A 22947-nucleotide genomic window follows, 5' to 3' on the forward strand; every position below is an offset into this window, starting at 1 on the left:
TAAAAAGAAAATAGATGAGCGGTCTGCACCCGCAAGGCGGTGCTCTTGTTTTATTGTCGCGTTAGCATTACATTTCGGAAGCGTGTTTCTGAAATTCAGATTACAAATTTAATAATGCTCATTTCAGAATCGAACAAAACATTTAGTTGTGCGTAATTAATTCAACAATAATTCGTTTAAAAGCATAGAATGAATGCTCCCGTTGTAACAACGCTACTCTGTATAATAGACTTTTTAGAATGCCATTTTTACGTAACAATTTATTTTTACAAAATACCGCTTTGTTTTGTTAACCTTGATATCATTATTTTGGATGGCTTTTCTGAACGAAATGTAGATGCATGTTTGTAAAATTTTCGTACCGGTATGACGAAAATCGTATCGCAATACAATATGCCGATTGTGTATTGCGATGTATACCGATATACCGGTATATTGTTGCAGCACTACTAATGAAACATTACAATGTCACTTAAACACCAAAAGACGTTACTCAGTCAGAGAATGACTTTATGACTTCATGACGTCATGACGACGTCACAATTCTGCTTTCATAATGAAGAGTATTCAAGAGTTATGTATTATGAAATTAACATTAATTATATTTTCTTCTCTTTTTCAGTCCTGTCTGTATAAGTTAGATTGAATTATTAAAAATAAAAAATCAAACAAAAGATTATTAATAATATAAACACAGTCCCAGTCAGTCTATATAAATTCTCTTGAGAATCGCCCTCCATGCAACACTTCCAGTAGATTATATCCTGAAGCTCCTCGTTTGGTCATACAGTCAGCAAGGTGGTATTTTCCTGAACACCATCGGATCTCCTTCACCTCGTTCCTGGACAGGGATTCACTTATAGCTGCGATATCGACACGCAAACGCTTGTCATCCACTAACTTAGTAGAATGTACAGCTTCGATGACACTCTTGTTGTCAACGTAGGCTATTATTGGTATGGTGTTTTCTTCAAGTTTCATGATGTCGTACAGCATCTGTCTGTAATAGTAGCCACATTCAAGGCCTTCTTGTAAACTAAGCGCCTCTGCAGCAATTGTTGAACGTACAACTCGTTTAATTTTGTTTGTGTGCCATGCAAGTGGGCAACATTTTCCTTGGTTGTCAGCTAACCACACGACATAGGCCGCAGTACTTCCTGTGCCACTGTTAATATTGCACAGAGAAGCATCGGTGAAGACAACAATCCTCCAGTTTCTGATATTTTTGCTGAGTCTCGGAAATGATATCATTGATCTCACATCTTTCACTCTGTTGACTACTTTAACTGCTTTTGTCAAATCACCTACAGATGCTTGTTTCAGTTTAGTGCTCAGGTCTATGAGTTCAAAAGCCAAGTCTGGTCTGGTTCCCTGTACGACCCAGTTGATTTTTCCAACGATTTGTGTGTATCGTGATTGCTCTTCTGCTGTTAACATATCTTCCTTCTGCTGCACCCTTTCTGTATTTAAACTTTCACTCTTTATGTTTTCTACATACTTGGATTGATCTAAAACTATGGCTGTTGGCTGTTGCATAACTTTGAAGCCAATATAATTAAAATTGCCTTCTACTTTTCCGGCAACAAATCTTTGCGTAAACTTGCCATAATTCTCTCAAGACATTCGTTTCCTGAATGTAGAAAATCATCAACATGGCAACATATAATGCCACTCAACTTTCCATTTGTATGCAAAAAGAACATTGCTGGGTCCATTTTTGAAATTTGACACCCAAGCCTCATTTGTTCTTCCTTAACACTCAGATAAAACTGTCTTGCCCCATCTTTTAGTCCATACAATCCGTGGCGTAGCTTTCAGACAACTCCTTCAGCAATATCACAATCCATTGGTGGCTTTATGTACACATCCCTCTTAATCTCTTTGTCTTGTAAAAATGCAGACTTGATGTCAGTAGTCTTGACAATCCAGCTGTTGATCGATGCTAAGGAAAGAAACATTCTCATTGTTCCTTTCCCAACTGTCGGACTGTCACTTTGCATAGAGATTTCTTCTTCAAAGCCTCTTACAACAAGTCGAGCTTTTGTTTGATCATTCTTTTAAGTAATGACCCACCTAGTTGATAAAGTATTTTGACCACAGTCGTTTTCTTCTGCGTACGTGCTGAATTGTTTCAGTGTCTGTAATTCTGCATTTATTCTGCAATCATTGATGTTGTTCTCCATCACCACATTCACTTTTGTCAAAGGTTCCCATTCAACTTTATCCAAATTGATGCTCTTTTTCTCTTTACTTGTTTCCTCAATGATGTTATACCAGTTTCTGTTCTGACCGGTTGCTTTTCCTGCCCTTCCAAGAACCTTTGCATGGATCCACTCATCAGTTTCTGATGTTTTGTACTGAATGTCATCATTGGTTTTCAGTATCTTCTTCACTTGCCTGGTAACTTGCTGCTGAGTATCTCTATCTTACCTGGTTTCTGGCTTGTCGTCCAAGCTTTCTACTGGTAGTTCTTCAAAAATAATTTGTTGATCACTTGTCTTTATCATATCTTCCTGAACTTTGGCCTTTTCCTCATCCAATCTTTGATTTTCCTTCACATGTATGTCTTCTCTTTGATCAAACAAATTGTTCACTTTTTGTAATCTATTGGGAGATACATGCACAAAAATTGCTCCATGGCGTACAAACACTACTTTACCATCTTGGAAAACCACTTTCCCTGGTCCAAGCCAGCGCTCTTTTCATTCTCTCTTGTAGAAGACACAGTCACCATGTTCAAACACCTGTTCTGCTGCTCTTACTTTATTTCTTAGTGCTCGTCTTATTCTTTCATCAGCTTCAGACTGTATAAACGCCCTTCGAGTTGCATGTAGTGCATTCAAATGCTTGGCAAACTCCTCACTGCTAGTTGATCCTTGTAAAGCTGGCAAATTCTCACTCATGAGGTTTGGGATATTGGGGTTCTGGCCAAACACAAGCTGGTGGCTGCTGTAGCCGTTCCACATTTGCAATGAATTCCTCGCCATATTCGCCCATGATACGAGTGTTTGTAAGTTGATGTTTGTGTTATCTGCATGGAGCTTGGTCAACATCATGTCTGTAATTGCATGAACTCTTTCACATAATCCCTTACCTCATCTGAATTGAACTCCCCTCCATTGTCTGTCATCAAAGATCCCATAACACCAAATCTCCCAACCCATTCCTTCATTAAAACATCTGTGATATTGCATGTCCTTTTTCTGTCTACAAAAACCGACAAAGTATATCTTGACCACATATCTATGATATGTAAAATCCAACGCCCATTGTTTTAGGTCCATTGCAACTATTTCATTGAATTTGGAGGCCATTGGCATACCAACAACTGGTCTTGAAGGAGTCTTTGCATATACCTTACAAATTTCACATGCAGTTTCAATCATATCCAGATCTTCTTCGTAATCATCTTTCCATATGCCAGCATCTTTCAAAAATGCTACTAACCTGTTCTTTGGAGGATGCGCAAATTGCCGATGCAGTTTCAGAAGTGTTTTTTGCCTCTCTTGTTTGCTCCAATCCTCAAGTTTTACTGCACACACATTTTCTACTGTAACTTCCACATTTTTATCTATTGGAATGCAGTAATGACCTGATGTTGTCAAACTCAGCGCTACCTCCTGTCCCATTATTGTTGCTGTATCATTTTCAAGATCCAGTTTCATGGCTGCTCTCTTCATTGCTGTACGGGAAAGCAGTAAAGGGATATCTGATTCTACGACATCAGTCTTTATAATGACTGCTTTTCCGGCAACTACAGCAGGTATGATGAACTCACCTTTTGATTTTAGGCAGGTCCCCCCTCCAAATTTGAAAACTCTCTGACCCTCTGATTGGCACACCTTTTGTCTGTCAGTCTGGTCCAAAGACTCCATATAGGTCTTTAACCAACTACTTCCACACACTGCACTGCTGCATGCACTGTCTAGAACTGCACAGTTCCTTGCATCAGCCCCTAGTCGTCTGATCTCGTTGGTGTCGTGCCCGGTGAACAAAATTGCATGTTCCACTTCAACAGCATTTACCCTCTTCATGTTTTCCCAGCTGTCAGGACATGTAGGCAACAAGTGTAGAAAAGATCCACATGATTTACATGTCAATGGTTTACCGTCTTGTCCTGTTGGGTTAATGTTCTTTGTGTATCCAGTCTTGCGACTGTCCGTTGAAAACTCCCTTCTCTGGTTCTCTCTCATGTCGGGTCGCCACCCTTTTTCTCGCTTCCAGCTACTCCCTCTATTATTACTGAAGCTACCTCTGAAGCCGCTCCGTATTCTCAAATACCTTTAAACTTTTTCACGAATTTGTGATTCGTCATTTTCAGGTAGTGTTAATGCAACCGCAATTCCTTGTTTTTCTTTACTGATGTCAGTAATTTCTCTCCACGCCAATAGCTCTTGCTTATATCTTTCATAGTTCTTTCTATTTCCTAAAATTGGAGGATTGATCCTGGTTGTCATGCTGAATTTGCTGTTTATCCTCTGTTGTCATTCAAATCTTACACCACACCATGCCAGAATTACACTATGCCACACTAATTTTCCACCGAGGATTTCTTTTTACGCCTCTGCTACCACTTGTTAACACCTAACACCAGATATACACCAACACCAAATGATAGTTTACACTTTAATTATCCCTAATGAAACATTACAATGTCACTTAAACACCAAAGACGTTACTCAGTCAGAGAATGACGTTATGATATCATGACGTCATGACGACGTCACAATTCTGCTTTCTTAGTGAAGAGTATTCAAGAGTTATGTAACATGAAATTAACACCGCCTCTCGTGTGATACGTCATCACACAAGCCACTCGAGTGATACAAACTCTTGGAACAATTGATTAGCGTAATATTCCGTATTTAGTACCTTTCACTTTGTTTACAACTGTGAAAATAAGCGATTACATCCTTGACCTTGCCCTGTTTTCTATTTTTATTTTGATGGTTTAGGTTGCAAACAACTAAGTTGTTTTATGGTCAATTCGTACTATAGCCAACTCATAACTTGGTAGCATTCTGCTTTCAACCACATTTATGAAGAATCATTTTATTCATAAATATAATACATCTATTAAGATTTTCTTTTTATTTCTTTTCGACAAATGACACGAAGAAAATCAAATAAATACTCAGTGCTCTACTAGCAGCAGTTAGAGAAGTAAAAAAAGGAAAATGTTTGTCCAAAGTCAATATGTATCTTTCGATTAAATGAACAAAATATATTAGTAATGATTATCCACGTCAGTTGCTATGTAAATTAATTCATTTTACCAGTGTGTGTGTATTACAAATGTCTGATGGCTTGCTTTAGTGAACATTTGATAATTGGTTCCAAACGGGTTGCAAAATGTAAATAGAACCAACTTCATTTGACCAACGGTAAGGTCGAGTTATTAACGCTTGTTTTCATTACATTTTTAGAAAGAGCAGTCTTTTACCTGAAATATCAGCTTAAATTAATTTTTAAAACATAAACAGTTTGACAAATAAAATAAAAATCGTCAAAAAATCGTTCGAGAATTGGTACCCTGAGGCTAGTAGAAATTACCAGATACAATCAAGATTATATAATTTTTAAAAAGAGCAACATTCTTTGTATTCTAAATTTGAAATCAAAGAGCCTTGAGTACATTTTTTTTAGAGGAACAGCCCTCCGAACACCTCAAATAAAGGTTCGTACCATGTAATATCTATGTATGCGCACAAGCATACAGCATTAAAACAATGCAGTCCTTGCTGTGTTTGTGTCATTATAATATGCTGTAAACTAATGTCTGGGTCATAAAATTAAATAACTAAAAAGCATAAATCTTTGTTTGTTGGTATATAAAATTGCCAACAACCGACAGTTTTTGCACTTTTCCCCATTTTGGAATTTGATTTTGTGGTTTCTAACCAGTAGCGTCTGCAACTATTGTCATTGTGTAACCGTAAACCTTGTTTAATATCCTATTCGCTCGTTTTATCGATGTTTACAGAACTTTTAAATATTAACAAAATGAACGCTGCTCTATCGCATGTTATCGCATGCAGTTTCTATCTATTTTTGTTATGTTAATTATCTGTTGAAATAAATGTTTTCAATGATACTGAAAGTATTTCAAAATTTTTGTTGAAATCAAGTAGACCGGATTAATTTGGTTTCCTGTCCGTAAGGCTTTCGACGTAGACAAATTGGGAACCAGTTTACTCTCAAAACAAAACAAACATGGGACAAGTATTTTCGTGATTGATATCTGACTTTGACAGACGTTGAGGCTGGTAGCACTGCATGATGACAAGTTCGAAATGGCGCGCAGACGTTCTAGCATCAGAGTGACACTTATTGGAGTAATTTGTATATTATTTCTTGGCCTGTCGTTTTGGAATGAAGTGATTTACCAAGTCAATCAAGATTCAACTTCGGAAGACAGAAATGGTGAGGGGCACAGCGTTTCTGCAAATGTTCAATTGGACAATGTTTGCTGTTATAATTATGCTTAATTTTATCAAGCTTTAAATAGTATCAAACTGACACCTTTTCTGTTTTTCATTTCACTTTCATGGATATGTCATTTTTTTGTGAGGTATTGTACCTAATGATTATCTTGTTTGTTTGATTGGTGGGTTTTCATGAAACCTTTGCTTTCTAGAACACACTTCATAATGCCTTCTTTGAATGCCCCCCGTCAAAGAGGGGGTATATTGTTTAGCTGAATGTTGGACGGTTTCTCTGTCAGTAGACCAAATAACACCACTCGCCACAGTGTTCATCTCAATGTGTTCGCTTACCAATATGAACCCCGCGATGGGTGTTCAGATCAAATGTCCCTGGGCAGTTTGCCATAAGGCGAACACCTCCAATCATCGCGGACCCATAATATCTACCGCGGTGTTCATTGTTTTTGCTAAAAATAAAATATTTGAACATAAACATATTGTATTGATCCCTTTCATTTAAAAGTGATAATGAATAATGTATTTCACACCCATGCCGATTACAGTGTTTGCTGTCTTTTTAAACGAGACGTATAAAAGAAAACCATGTTCGCACTCGCTTTAGGATACCGCACCTTGAGGAGTGTTAATTGTGTGTTTGATTATGCAATTAACAGTTTGAAGCAATGGAGAACTCATAACTGATTGTAGTAATCGTATTATCCTGAGTCTCTGGATTCCCCAATACATTGATGTCAACTGTCTCAATCGCATACATGCTACTTCTCCCATCTTTATTTATTACTCGATAATCCCAAATATGCCTGATTTCCATTTTTAAAAGCAAATTATGGGTGGGTAACATACACGATAAGAGTGGTCAAGTTTAGAATGTCATAAACACGAATGTTCACAATTTTTGAATTATCAAATGAATTTCAGCATATTCTATTTAAAGAATTGATGAAATAAGCGCCCAATCAGGACAGTTGTATTCCAACATGCGTAAATCATCTGACCTGGTTTGCAGGCATCGTGTACAGCTAATTTCGGTTACAACTTCTAAATGAAATAAAAAAATTCTTTGTACTGATAAAAAGAGCGTGAAAATTGGCGTGGGTGTATTTATTTGTAAATAAAAAAAATTGTTGCAGGTACAGTATTCAGTGTTTTTTTATGGCGATTTCGGGGCCGATATTCGGCCCCTTTCCCCTCAAAAAAGACTATATATTTTTCCCCCATTTTGTAAAAATAATCCCCTCCAGATATTAAAAAAAAAAAAAAAAAAAAAAAAAATTTTACCTTTTTTTTTTTTTTTAGAAAGAATTGTTTCATAATCATGATAAATATATCTCAAATGTATTTCATAAATAACTAACAAAGTATTCAACTATAATTAATATGATTTTTAATTATTATAAAGTGTTATATTAAATTAGATTAGATTTTCCCAAATCGGTGGACTTTTCACATGAATTGCATTTTTCTCCCAAAATGGCCAGGAAAAGGCCTGATGTATCTATATTGTGTCAATATTTGTTGATATAAACATTCCAATTTGGTCCATTTTATTGATAAAAAATGCTCAAATTTGCCATTTAATCGATTTAAAAAACTCAATTAGACTCAAAATGGCTAAGAAAACTGAGACTGTGCATGAAGGCTGAACTGTCTGAAACTTATGTTGAAAAAATCATTGACAGGGGTTTTTTTTGGCCCGATTTTATAGCCGAAATTCGGCTGTGTTCCCAATCCCAAAAAATATACTTTTTTCCCAAAATGTGGCAAAAAATTCCCAATTTCCCAAAAAAAAAATTTTTTTTTTTTTTTTTTTTTAGAAAGAAGTGTCTAATGCATATTTTATCTTAATTTTAATTCAATTACATCTTACAAAGTATTATATGATTTTGTTCTTTTAATTTGAATAATTATAAAGAGTTATGTCAAATTTATTATTTCCCTAATCAGTGGACTTTTCGTGTGGAAAAAAAAAGGCTAATTAATTTATTTTCCCAATTTCATGAAAATGCCGATAAAATTCCCAATTCCAAAGCCATGGGCTATCTTCCCAAAAAGTGGAAAAAAAAACCTGATTGATATATATTTCAGAAAAAGGACAGAGACATTCTGCTGTGAATATTATATTCATACAAACATGTGTATTCATATAATAAATATCATTACATATAAAAGAGGGAATTTTTAATTTTCCCCTTTTCCTAAAAAACGATGCATTTTTTCCCCTTTGGACGGGCCCCGCCACCATTCCCCTATAAGTAAAAAAAAACACTGGCATTGAAATCAATTAATTTCCATTAAATGTTTTGCTGTGAATTTCAACTAAAGTACGGGGTTATCTTGCGAAAGATTTGGCATTGACATTTCCTTTTAATAAAATATAAAAAAACATGCTATATCATTACCGTTGCGCTGTTTCAGTTCCTTCAATATTGAAACAATTATTGTATTGTATAGTGACTACACACAAGTGTCGTAACATACTGATGCAGTACGTAAATTCGGACAGTACTTTAAGTCGGACACAAGTAAATAAATGATTTAATACTCACTTGATTTCTTTGAAACTCAATATTTGTTGTTAGAAAGGGCATTGCATTGATTAACACCATAAGAGTTAATAGTATTTATCATCTCAATGCTTTATTTGCGTTTCCGACTTTACGTACTGTCTACATGTAGTATAGAGGGTTCTCAATAAGAGCCGGCCAAATCAGCCGTTTGAAATCAGATTTTGGCCGGTTGAAAATCGCTCAGATTCAAAGATTCTGAAATTGACTTTTTGAAATGTGCGTGTCTTTTCTGTAATTTTGCTCCTTTTTTGCTATTAAACAAAGATGTCACTTGATTATCTCCCTTTACGCGCGTTTTTTGACATAAACTCACTACGGCGAGAATAGCTGAATCACCACTTCAACTTAAATGGAATACTCTTCAACATTACACCTCGGTGGACATCTACTTAAGTGTGTTAAAATCTGTACGCTACTGGGTTTGAGTAAGGCCTAAAAAAATAAATGTTGTGGTAAGGGTAACATTGACAAAATTTCTAGGTAGGGTAGGTCGGTTTATTTTTAACCAGGTTTTCCGAAGGAAAAAACTGGTTATTAGATTGGCGAATGCGGGCGGGCTGGCTGGCGGGCTGGCTGGCGGGCTGGCGGAATAAGCTTGTCCGGGCCATAACTATGTTGTTCATTGTCAGATTTTAAAATCATTTGGCACATTTGTTCACCATCATTGGACGGTGTGTCGCGCGAAATAATTACGTCGATATCTCCAAGGTCAAGGTCACACTTTGAGTTCAAAGGTAAAAAATGGCCATAAATGAGCTTGTCCGAGCCATAACTATGTCGTTCATCGTCAGATTTTAAAATCATTTGGCACATTTGTTCACCATCATTGGACGGTGTGTCGCGCGAAATAATGACGTCGATATCTCCAAGGTCAAGGTCACACTTTGAGTTCAAAGGTCAAAAATGGCCATAAATGAGCTTGTCCTGGCCATAACTATGTCATTCATTGTGAGATTTTAAAATCATTTGGCACATTTGTTCACCATCATGGGACGGTGTGTCCCACGAAAGAATCACGTCAATATCTCCAATGTCAAGGTCGCCACGACTAAAAATAGATTAAAAAAAAAAAAAAAACTTACAAAGGGGGTTAATTTTTTTTGGTCATTTCAAAAGTTCAGTTTGAGTTTTCTCCCTTTATCAGATTTTTTTTTCACAATGAAAACCTGGTTTTGTGACAATTTTGTCCCTTGTTTATTTTAGTTTTTTCTCCAGACAAGTGCCTATTTTTAAGTCATTCTATGCTGATGGTTTTCACAAAAGAACCTATATGTACACCATAGAAAAGTGTTCCCATTATTGTGTAGTGTATTTCCCACATAGATATGTATAATCTCGTCTCGATTTATTCCTTAATACATCGTATCAACCATACTTTCTATCTATTACTGCATATACTTACTACTATTTCTGTCGCTACTCATACCCGATAATCCTGTATGTTCCAGTGTTAAAGCAAATTCTGGTAAATAGATATAAGTGCTTAATTGAAACACAAATATTTTCCATTTTTCTTAAGTATAAAATAAAGTTTGGCATTTGTTACTATTTAAAGATGTAATGAAATAATGTCCAATGGGGCCGTTTTTTTTCCACTGAACACGCGTAAATCGCCAGACGTGATGTTCATGTTTTTATACAACACACAATACACCCACACTTTTCATGCGATGTTCTACATAATTTTCGCCCGATTTTTATTGAGACAAAGGATAAAGCACTGTTTATTTGACGCTAGAATTTGTTAATGTCTCTTTAGCATTAAAATTGGGAAGCGTGTTTCGGATTACAAATTAAATAATGCTCATTTGAGAATCAAACGAAACATTTACAGTTGTGCGTAATTAATTCAACGATAATTTGTTAAAGCACATAATGTGTCGAATAAATGTTTTGACTATATTATGCATGAAATGCACAATATCCCTGAGGATTTCACCCGGTTGCAGGGTTGGCATATTGACTGGTCAATTGAGTATTGACCGGGCCGACGGCTAATACCCGGTTAAAACCGGTCAATACTGGTCATTACGGGTCAATAGTGGTCGATTGAAAATTGTAGCATTTAAACATCTCAAAGGAAGACTCTAAGCTATTCTATATAAAATCAATCATTATTCTGTAATTGATAATCATAAACTTTTTTTTAGTTATTTATTTAAAAAAAATCTTTAAAGCTGTACAAAAATTACTTCTTTATTATTTATGGAAACGGCCTCATATACATTAGGACCACATGTAAGGCAATATCTTTATCTTGGTGTATCACATATGTTACTAAAGAATTATTAATTGTAGTTACCATAGTATTTCACTGATCTATTGATATATCTATTTGATAAGCAGATGGACAAACAGAACTCTTGTGTTTTCTAGGGTAAAAAATCTCAGTCCCCTAAGCCTTAATTGGTAATAAAATGCATGCAGTGTTATGTCTCTGATACTCACAATGAAGCAAATCTGCCCTTAGGCTAATCATATCACTCACACAAAAAGAGATAACTTGCTATTCATTTAATAGTTACTTATAACTTGTCTCCTTTCTGTATGAGGAGGGATTTTTTCCTTTCATATTTAAAAGTTCAATTTGTCTTCAAATGAATAAGCAATTAAAGTTCTTGATTTTGCCAACAAATAATGTTTTCAAATTGTAGGTCTAATCTAGACTCTTCTTTTCAATTATTTTTTTCTTTTAAAAATTATTTCTTATTATGTTTTTTATTTTTATATCAATGGAAAATAAAATATTGTTTTACTATTTTGTTTAAAAAGTATATAAAGAAATCTAGGCAAAAATACATGACAAGTAAGGGCGTGTCAATAAGGTGCCATTTAAGGCCCTATTATCAGTTTTAGGTTCCCCCAACCTGTATAGGTGAGAAGACTGTGGGGACAGAGGGGCATGAGGAACAACTAATACACAGTTATTGACAGGTTCTTGTTGAATCAAGAACATAATTATCTGAATATAATTTATTAGAATTGGAAAAAAAGTTCAATCAACCAGAAACATTCAATAGACCAACTTTGACTAATTTGCAAAATTTTGAGAGATTGACCTACAAATTGCATGAACAGGTATGAAATAGTGGGTATTAATAGCTTAAGACATTATTGGCAACATGTCTGTTTAATTTATATTATCAATATTGTTTAATTAAGCATGGAATATTATTCAAAATTGGGGGTAAAGTTCAATTGACCAGTATTGATCAGTAATGACCACTTCGGGAGTAATGACCGCGGCGGTTTTAACAGGTAAAAACCGCCGGTTAAAACCGGGGGCTGTCGATTGGTGCCAACCCTGCCCGGTTGCAATCATCTGTCTTCTAAGTAAGTGGCCAAGATTTTATCGTGGAGGTTTACACCTTAAGGACCAATGAATGTGTTAAATAAGCCAACAAACTGCCATAAAATCACACACTTATGAAAATTACGTCAGTCATCGTCTGTATGATTTTACTGCAGGTATAGGTATGACTGCTTACGAGTATTGTCGCTCATTCATAGCGTGCGCTCTCATTGGCCAATATCGATTTTCCATTACAACGATGATCCGCCTTAAGGCGGGCTTTAGGTGGATAAAGAGATACAATACGTAATTGACTAGAGGATCATAAATCGGCTCTCACAATTTTCCGCCAAGTCTATATTGCTTGATATTGATCCTACCGGAAAACAGTAAAAAAAGTTAAGGGTCGGCACTGTCGAAAAAAACTTTAGGGTCGGCGCATTTTCCTAGGTAGGGTCGGGTGACCCAAACCACAACATATTTTTGTATAGGCCTAAACTATATATATATGTACTTTTTACATGTTGAATGCTCTTTATTGCAGTACTAATCAAAGTTTAAACAGGGTTTTCTTGTGGAGCAAACAAGAGCAAAGTGATTGGACAAATAAATACAGCATGGCAGTAGCTAATATTACCCATGGAATACAAAAACTAACTAATTGTAATATTCTGTGGTAATCAAATATTGCCATCCTATTCTGTGTATCCCAAAGCCCAACCAAAAATAGGATGCAACCCACTTAGTGGCTCCGATGAAGGATCTTACATGCACACAAAAGATGATCACAGTTTCTAATGGGAAGATTATTGACGACTTTCTCAGGTTCTGTGTTTTAGTCCTACCTGTGCTATTGCTTTTTGACAGTGTTACTAACCACATTGACCCTTACACATTTCTGAAAGCCAAGTCAAATAGAATAGAACTATTCACATCATCACCAGTGCAACACACTTATTGCAGTTGTTAAATATGGGTGTGTTTGGCCTTTTTAATCCAGGAAAGTCAATCAGAAATGAAAGTTTTGCTGAAAAGCTGACAGTGTTGTTTTTTTGTTTTAATTCGGGGCCCGTATTTTGCCCCATTCCATATTATAAAAAGTATATATTTGATCCCAAATGGGACCTTAAAATTCTGAATATAAGGTATCTAAACAAAATTTATTTTTTTCAACATTTAGTTCATCTCCTTTCCAGCTCTAAGTAAATTTAGTATTGAAAACAATTTGTCAATTTTGAAGAATTTGTAAGCAAAACAATGACGACACATTTCCCAAATTTAGTAAAAAAACGTGATTTTTCCACTTCAAAGGGACCCATGCAGCCCTAATCCACAAATGGTATAAAAAACACTTGCCAAGAGAAAACTTTCTAGACTTCTACAGACTTCTGACTGTTTTACATTCAAGGTGTCTGAGATCTACCCTAGCTGTGGACAGCACTGTAATAACCAGTGAGATATTGAAGCCATTTTTAACATTAAGTGACAGAGAAGACTCTGAGCTATGAAACATGTTTATGCCCAAAATGTCATAAAACAAGTTAATTTCTATGGCAACTTTCATTAAAAAGTAACGCAATTAATATGGTTTTGATTGAACTTGCATGGGTTAAGTGTTTTTAGCTCACCTGTCACGAAGTGACATGGTGAGCTTATGTGACCGTGTGATGTCCGGCGTCTGTATGTCGTGCGTGCGTGTGTGTGTCCGTCTGGGGTCAAAAACTATGTCTTTAAGTAAAAAACTAGGTCAAATAATAGAAAAACCTTGTATAGACAATAGAGGTTGCAGTTTTCATCCAATCTTTATGAAATTTGGTCAGAATGTTTGTTTTGATGAAATCTGGGTTGGGATTGTATTTTGGTCATCTGGGGTCAAAAACTAGGTCACTAGGTCAAATAATTGAAAAACCTTGTGTAGACAATAGAGGTCACAGTTTTCATCCAATCATTATAAAATTTGATCAGAATGTTTATCTTGATGAAATCTGTGTTTGGATTGTATTTGGGTCACTTGGGGTCAAAAACTAGGTCAATAGGTCAGATATTAGAAAAACCTCGTGTAGGCAATAGAGGTCACAGTTTTCATCCAATCTTCATGAAATTTGGTCAGAATGTTTATCTTGATGAAAACTGGGTTGGGATGGTATTTGGTTAGTCAGGTGAGCGATTCAGGGTCATCATGGCCCTCTTGTTTTGTTCAACACCAGAAACAATAGTATTTTCAAAACTGGCACAAATTTATAAATGCAAATTTGTTGAAAATTGATATGCCCCACCAAAATAATTTTTGACAAAGCCAATCCTTTATCCCTCCACCTTTTGGGGGGGGGGGGGATTATCATTTAAAACAAAAATAACTTTTTGAGTTAACAATAATTATAGTGAGACTATCAATAATAATCATAATAATAATAGTTACAGGGCTCAGCCGTGAGGGAGACGTGGGAGATAACTTCTCCCTGGACGTATTAACTTCTCCCTTAAATTACATGAAGGAGATGTGACTTCTACTCCTTTGGAGATATACTTTGAGCCAGAAATTGACTGATAATATATTAATTAAGTTCAGTAAAGTACAATAAATTAACACCACATTAACACTTAAGAGTGTTTGTTTATTTGTGTTAATGTTTTCCCCCAAATTGCAAAATGTGAGTTGGTTCTGATTTATCATAATGATGATGGACATGGTGTAATGAGGGGAATGAAATAAGGGAAGAGTTGGTTAAACGTTGAACAGGAACCACTTATCCTCAAGTTGCCTTACTTCTCCCTAATTTCAGCTAAGGGAGAAGTCACTTCTCCCTCAAATTCGAACGTAGGCCTAGACCTGAGTTATGATAATATGTAAGAAGCTTATGTAATAAAGTAAAAGCAGTTGAAGACGTGTTTTTCCTTGCTTTCAGTAATGAAAGAGGGGTACTTTTAATTATGAGGCTGTGACCAGTAGTATATCTTCTGAGAAGACATCACCTGCATCTTAACTGGTGCTGAGATACTCTGTTTTCCAATCCGTCTGCTCAAACATTTTATCCTTTACTGCAGTTTACGGTTGATTGGGTGTCCACAAATACAAATGATGACAAAGCTTGCCTTGAGTTGATCCCACCATTATCTTCATAATCCCATTATTGATGGAAAAAACAACACCTAATGTTTAGTTTAGTGATGTAGCAGGTTTACCTGTTAGCCTGTCCCAACATTAATCAGTGACTTTTTTGTATTGTATATATAAAGGGTTTAGTGGCAAGACATTTGCTAAAGTTACAGGAGACCCAGTGTCCAGTTTTTCCTCATTGTCAGGTAAACATCAGAAAGGTGGCATTGTCTTGCCATGTCAATATGTTTGCACAGATATTAATATTGGTGTGTTCTTTCGTACATTACAGACACTATTGAGTGATATCATACAAGGCAAATGGATGAAAGTTGAGAAGGAAAAATATCCATTCCTCTATTGTAACATTTGTATCTACCAGTATGCAGATTTATTTAACGTCTGTGCTAGTTAACAACAACAGCTTGTGGCTTAAATGTTGATATGAATATAGTTTTGTAGAACTGCATAAATCCTTGCTTTGATTAATGTTTTTTTGTATTACACACTTTACTGCAAACCAACAGATAGTCAATTGCTGTACAGCAACAGCTTGTAGTTATGACTATCAATGCAAATTTTAATTCTTGTTGTAGTGCAAAAACCTAATACTAATGTTGTGATCAAGGCTTGGCGTATGTATTTAAATTGCCTTTGAAAAACATGTTGTGTTTATGTGGTCTTGTCAGCTGATTTCAGTCGTATTTGTGTGTTTTAACATGCCCTCAGCATTCCAGTGTCACATTCTTTATTCTTTAGTGGAGAAAAAGGTCTGCTAATAGAGAGATCTGGGTTGATGCACAGCATGTTGAAACTTTGGTTTGCTGGCAGATTTTGTGATTCATATTGTAAATATTCATTGTGTGTGAAATAGAATTCTTTTGTGAATTAATATTTAGTTATATTTTTCAGACATTGTGTATTGTTTTCTTCTTGATACCTGAAGTGATACATAACTGGCAATCAAACTGTTTAATCTGATACTTTACATTAAGTTGGCTCAATTCTCTTGGACCTACTGACAATATTGTTTTCTGAAAACATGGCAAATGTCTTCAACAGTATTTAGAGTGTCGTCCCAGAAAAACCTGTCCACAAAGGCTAATCAGACATGACACTCTCCGCCTAAGCCTGAATTTCATTTATAAAAACTGCTTTTAAATAAAAATTCCATACAAGCAGAAAGTGTCATCCCTGATTTGCCTGTGTGGACTGCACAGTCTTATCTGGAACCGACAATTTTTGCACATGCATTAAGCCCAGTTTTTCCAGAACACTGCTCATATACATGTATGTTTAGTTTAATATCTGTCTTGAATAGGCCATGGCCCCTCCAAACACTTACTGGCAACACTTCCCAACTGCCCATCAAGAGTGTTTTTGTACAGAACATTGCCTAGACCACATGTTGTAGTATTACACTTCACAGAACATTGCCTAGACCACATGTTGTAGTATTACACTTCACAGAACATTGCCTAGACCACATGTTGTAGTATTACACTTTACAGAACATTGCCTAGACCACATGTTGTAGTATTACACTTCACAGAACATTGCCTAGACCACATGTTGTAGTATTACACTTCCTTGTGGCTTGAACTGCTAAACATTTGCTGAGATTTTCCCAGAATATCACCTCACCAAATTATAAGACATCTTAATGTCAGCATTTTCCAGTGAACAATCCATTTTGCTATACCTCCCAACTGCACCCCACGGGCCATAGAGCAAAATGAAAATGGAAATATGCAAACGTCATAAAATAAGAACAACATGCGAGTAACTCGCAGTTAGTTCAGGTTTTATTCTGTTTGCTGCATATCAGTATCTTAGGAATGAAAATTAATCCTTTGAAAGTTGAATCTATTAAGAAAGGTCTTTACTTTGATTTTCTAAGGGTCAACTAGTAGTCACATGGGTAAATAAGTGGTAATGGGGTAACCGTGAGTGAACAAAAGTGGCCATAGAGCAAATTGAAAATTGGTTTTTGGAACCAGTATAAAACCACAACAGCCTGTGAGAAACTTGCAGTCTGTTCAGGTTTTATGCTGTTTGCTGCACACCAATACCTTAGGTTTGAAAATGAATCCTTTAAAATTAATGGTCTTTACTTTTATTATATTTATCAAAGCAGGACTCCACGATTTTATAGGTGTTAAGTTGTAATATATTGATCAAAATATGTTACTATAACACAAAATAGACATGAAAAATTATACATTGAAGACGAATTTCATAAAATGCAGAAAAGACAAATAAGCGCCCCGAGCAGATTGTGCCAAAGATATTTCGTGCATATTTTCCTACAATAACCGAAGCATTGGTCTTTTGATATTAAAGGATCGGATTTAGTGTTTGTGTGTCGTATGAATAGATATTGTTGCAGGAAATTAAAATGATCCGTAAAACTTCAATTCAGATTCACATCGTTCATTCAAGATATACACGCTGGCGAATTTGACCGTTCAGACATTTTCGATTCAGAATTAAATATCTTGCTTATTTTGCATTTTTCGACACAATTGTCATGTTTTTCCTGACTTTTATTTTATTTTATATTGAAATATTATGTATAATATGTTTTTTACACATTTAATATAAATTCATAAATATTTGACAGAATCGTGCAGTCCCGCTTTAAGCGACACCAAACGGGTCAAAGTGTGTATCTGAGTTGTAACAGGTTGCCGTGTCGTTATGGATATGGTGTCCCCCTAGCGATTGGGAGGTTGGATCCCCATTGTGGGAGTGTTCTTTAGAATACCCCCATAGACAACAGTACTGGTTCTTGTCCCAGGAAACGAACTTGAGAGGGTTTTAATTAAGCCGAAGGCTTTCTATGCAATCAAGCTAAGGTAAATAGGTTTAAACTAAACTAAAGGGTTTACATTTGCTGATATTTTCCTCTGATATGGGTTTAATTTGTCTTATTTCTTTATATTTTCTATTCAACAGCCCATGGCCCCTCCCGGCACTTACTGGCAACACTTCCCAACTGCACCCCACGGGCCATAGAGCAGTTCCCTAGGGACTTGTTCTCAATGAAGCAACGTAAAGAAGGGGCGATTATACTTCACATTTCGGTTGCTTTTTACATGTTTCTTGGCTTTGCCCTGCTGTGCGATGACTACTTTGTACCAGCTTTGGAGATAATTTGTGAAGGTATGTATTTGATTTAAAAGAAATATGTGCACAACTTTTATTGTCATCTTTGAAGATTACATACATGCATGTAACATACAGAATTGTTGATGTAGGTGCACTTTGTAAGTATATAAATACTGTTAAAAAAATACGTTTATTATGCTCCCCCTAAACATTTGAGGGGAGCATATAGTCGTCGCTTAGTCCGTCCGTGCGTGTGTCAGTCTGTCCATGCACAATTTATGTCCAGGCTATTTCTCAGCAATTAATGACCAGAATCCAATTAAACTTTATGTGAAGCTTCACTACAAAGAGGAGATGTGCATATTATCAGCCGGTTCTGGTCGGATGATTTTTCACAGAGTTATGGCCCTTTGAAATTTTCCACTAACTGTACATATAGTGCAATTCTTGTCCGGGCTATTTCCCAGCAAGTAATGACCGGAATTCAATGAAACTTTATGGGAAGCTTCACTACCAAAAGGAGATGTGCATATTATCAGCAAGTTCTGGTCGGATGATTTTTCACATAGTTATGGCCCTTTGAAATTTTCCATTAACTGTACATATAGTGCAATTCTTGTCTGAGCTATTTCTCAGCAACTAATGACTGGAATTCAATGAAACTTTATGGGAAGCTTCACTGCCAAAATGAGATGTACATATTATCAGCCGTTTCTCGTCGGATAATTTTTCATAGAGTTATGGCCCTTTGAAATTTTCCATTGTACATATAGTGCAATTCTTGTCTGAGCTATTTCTCAATAACTTATTACAGGAATTCAATGAGACTTTATGGGAAGCTTCACTACCAACAGGAGATGTGCATATTATCAGCCAGTTATAGTCTGATGATTTTTCACAGAGTTATGGCCCTTTGAAATTTTCTATAAACTCTACATATAGTTCAATTCTTGTCCGGGCTATTTCTCCCCAACTACTGACTGGAATTCAATGAAGCTTTATGGGAAGCTTAACTACCTTAATGAGATGCGCATATTATTTGTGGGTTGTGGTTAGATGATTTATTACGAGAGTTATGGCCCTTTGAAATGTTTAGTTGCTAAACCATCCATCGTATTATTTTGTCCAAACTTATGCCCCTAAGGACGTTTCCTTTTATCTGAATATATCAGTCGTCGAAATTCGCACTAGTCCGACAGCAAAAAACTAGTATTTTTCCTTTCAGGCTTATAGAAAATCCAATATTACAAGCCCGAGGTGCTTGTAAAATTCTGAAAACAGAAAAAGAGTTACACTTTCGTTTTTCAATATTTGTAAACAAAGTTTTGAGCCGCTTATATCAACTGCCGCTTATGTCTTTAACACCTTGAGCACACGTGCTGCGCAATCAGCCGATAATTGGTTTACTGCGCATAAAGAGCATGGTTTTGTGGTTCTCAGATTACTATCATGTAAAAAAATGTTTTGCGTTGCGTTCGGAACACAGAGAGTAATGGCCTAACAGTTGTTATAGAAGAACGCTGCGAGGGCAATACCAAGGAGAAATGCGAATCTGAGGTAACTGTGATTGACCTTTTTGTCAACTGGCTTTTAGTAGAATAACCTGGCACTTGATTGCTTATATATGCACGCCGGGTATGCGAATACTTCGTTTACGGATGGCACTTCACTAACAGAGAACAACAAACGCCACGCGCTAGAGGTAAGTTCCTCTGTTTTATTTAAAGTTATATCCTAAAGATTAGTTTTTAAGACAAGACACATGGTCGAGTTGATAAATGGTGTATCCTTTTGTATTGGGAATACACAATTTCACGGAAGAATGGAACAGTTTTGCCCAAAAAATAGAAAATTTGATCAGGAAACAGCATAAACTGGATGAACAGTAAACATTTTAACAAAATAAAACTACTTAGAATTATTGCAAGAATTTTTTTGCTATTCCAGCATGTAGAGTAATTACTGTGCTTCAAATACTAAAATTTTGATAGCATTCAATGAAATATAAACAAAGATAGTACATTTTGTAATAGGTGGCATACATAAAGTTGCAGCCACTTTGTTTACCGATAAAGGGCACTTCAGATTACGGAGACTTTCAACAAAGCGGGCACTCTAATAACTGAGTTTTATCTTCTACCTCAAATGCATTTATTTATATTATGGCTATGCATACGAAACATTTTAAAATATATTTTTCAAAAATCACATGACTATTAATTTATACTATGTTTATTATAATTGCAATTTTCAAATAAGATAATATTTATTATTAAATAAATGTGTACGGATAATGCGAATCAACACAATCGTGTTTAATTTTACTTATAGCAGTGCTCTAGATAACGGTAGTGAAGGGGTCTTTATGACGCAAATACACATTTGTTCTTCATAAAATCCTATGTCGGTTGTGCTTATTTGAATCGCATCATCAAGACGATACTTATGCGTAGCAACAAAATTAAACAGAGAATGGTAAAACTCCCTGTATTTTGAGCCCTGCTTATAGGGAGCACTTCCCTTTACGCAACGCTAACGTTTGCTCGAAGTGCGATTCACCTGACCTTAAATCACTGTATTGGTTGAGTTTTAAGAATCACGGTTAAAATTAAATCGTAAAATCAACTGATTCTGGAAAAAAAGGAATGCGTACATAAAATGTTTAAATGTCATATTATGGAGTCAGTACTTAGTATACCCACACAAACGAAGTTTAGGGTGCTATATTGGATAGAACTTCATATGCAGCATGTGTTGTGTTTATATTAAAAAAAAGACGGATATGCATAATTTTTACACCACTATCGTGTGATTAAATCAACCCCGCCCGTTCTTTTATTGCTATTTTCGTTTATTGGCATTGAGCCAAAAAGTTCCAATAGAATTTCGAACCTGCATCGCTGCTGATATTAATCTCTGAGAGGCAGTTTAAGCAGAGTGATTATTCATGACATGCTATCTAATATAAAAGAAAATAGCCTTAGTACCTTCATTTGGACATAAAGATAAATGCTTTAGATCAACCGCTTAGAACGTAATTTAAAATATATGGTCATATAGATTTTACTCATTAGACATATCCAATTTGTTTAACATTTATCTTTCACATTTATACCAAATCATAATCATATTTCAAAGGGATAAGAACATGCTTCGGTTATTCGTTTTTTATTTGCGTACTAAGTACATACATTTTTATTTATTGCCTGCTTACTTTAACAGTATTCCACAGCGAATTCTGCATTTTTGATTCAAAAAATACGAGTGTGTTATATCTGGAAAAAAGTGTCTAGATGTCAGGAAACGAAGTGCCATTGTTTTTTAGATGATCGGTAAACGAAGTGCAGATGAAAAATGTGCATGCGACTCTTAAAACATTTGAATTTTCTCAAATACATTAGTAAACTAAAATGTAACATGTTGTAACATTACTGGATATATTGATCTTTTATTTCGAATAGTAAGCACATTCTTGATTTATTTCCAAGTATGTTTATTTTGTTTAAATATGTACTGATCATTCAATTCATGCTGATTATCGATGAAATTTTATCGTTTTTTTTTAAATAATTCACCGTTTTTCCGCGAATTTCTTTCTTCGCAATACGAAGTGCTATTCCATTAATCACCCAAACAATATTCTGTGTCTAAAAACCAAATAAACAGAACATAAATACAAAAAAGCTGAAGAACTCACCTCTCGCGCGTGGCGTTTGTTGTTCTCTGTAAGTGAAGTGCCATCCGTAAACGAAGTATTCGCATACCCGGCGTGTATATGTTCTGGTGGTTCAAGTTTGCTCTCTTTTACATTGATATATTGGATACAGCTCTGTTAAATTTTTAATTAAACTTTAATGTACATATTTATAATTGTGAGTAGCTTGTAATCCGTGTGAGAAATAAATTTCTTCTTATTTCAGGATCCAAAAGAGGCTGGCTCAGATGACGAGGAAGCTAACTTGGATGAGGATGAAATTAATAAGAGAGTTGTATTGTATTCTAAAGATTGAATAAATGAATGCTTCTTTGGATGTTTTATGTTATGTTTATCTGCACTTAAGAACAATGTTTGGGCTAGTAAAATCTGACTCGGGCTAGTACAATTAAATTCCCATATTACTAGCCGGACTTGCTTGTAGATTTAAATCTGAATTTCAATGACTGATATATAGTGCAATATTGTGACAAAAAACCTTTGGGGAGCATCACCCGTCTCCGATGGTTTCTTGTTTATGATATATGTATGTGAGAACTTGTTTTTGATGTCTTCATACAATGTTTACCCACTAAAATATTTAGACTGAAAGTTCAACATTAGACTAGATTTTTAAAAACCTGTTTTTCAAAACAGGATGTAATATAAGATCAACCTTGGCAGGCGGCGGCGGGCAGGCGGTTGGCATCCACAGCAGTGTCCGCTCTTTAATTATCCCC

At 35.6% G+C, this 22947-nt stretch overlaps 1 protein-coding gene and 1 long non-coding RNA gene across 2 annotated transcripts in view; both read left to right on the forward strand.

The window, feature by feature from the left end:
- Positions 1-6175: 6175 nt before the first annotated feature.
- Positions 6176-22947, forward strand: part of LOC127858051 (probable sodium/potassium/calcium exchanger CG1090) — a 49012-nt gene continuing 32240 nt past the window's right edge. Inside the window, exons 1-2 of the mRNA XM_052394929.1 lie at positions 6176-6423; positions 18361-18567. Of these exons, the coding sequence (XP_052250889.1) occupies positions 6294-6423; positions 18361-18567 (337 nt within the window). The 5' untranslated portion in view covers positions 6176-6293. The remainder of the gene's footprint in view (positions 6424-18360; positions 18568-22947) is intronic.
- LOC127858056 (uncharacterized) lies at positions 9513-10144 on the forward strand. The gene is made up of 2 exons (XR_008038738.1): positions 9513-9721; positions 9884-10144. It is a non-coding gene; the product is annotated as an uncharacterized LOC127858056 (long non-coding RNA).

Source organism: Dreissena polymorpha, chromosome 14 (assembly GCF_020536995.1).
Source record: "Dreissena polymorpha isolate Duluth1 chromosome 14, UMN_Dpol_1.0, whole genome shotgun sequence".
Lineage (NCBI taxonomy): Eukaryota > Metazoa > Mollusca > Bivalvia > Myida > Dreissenidae > Dreissena > Dreissena polymorpha.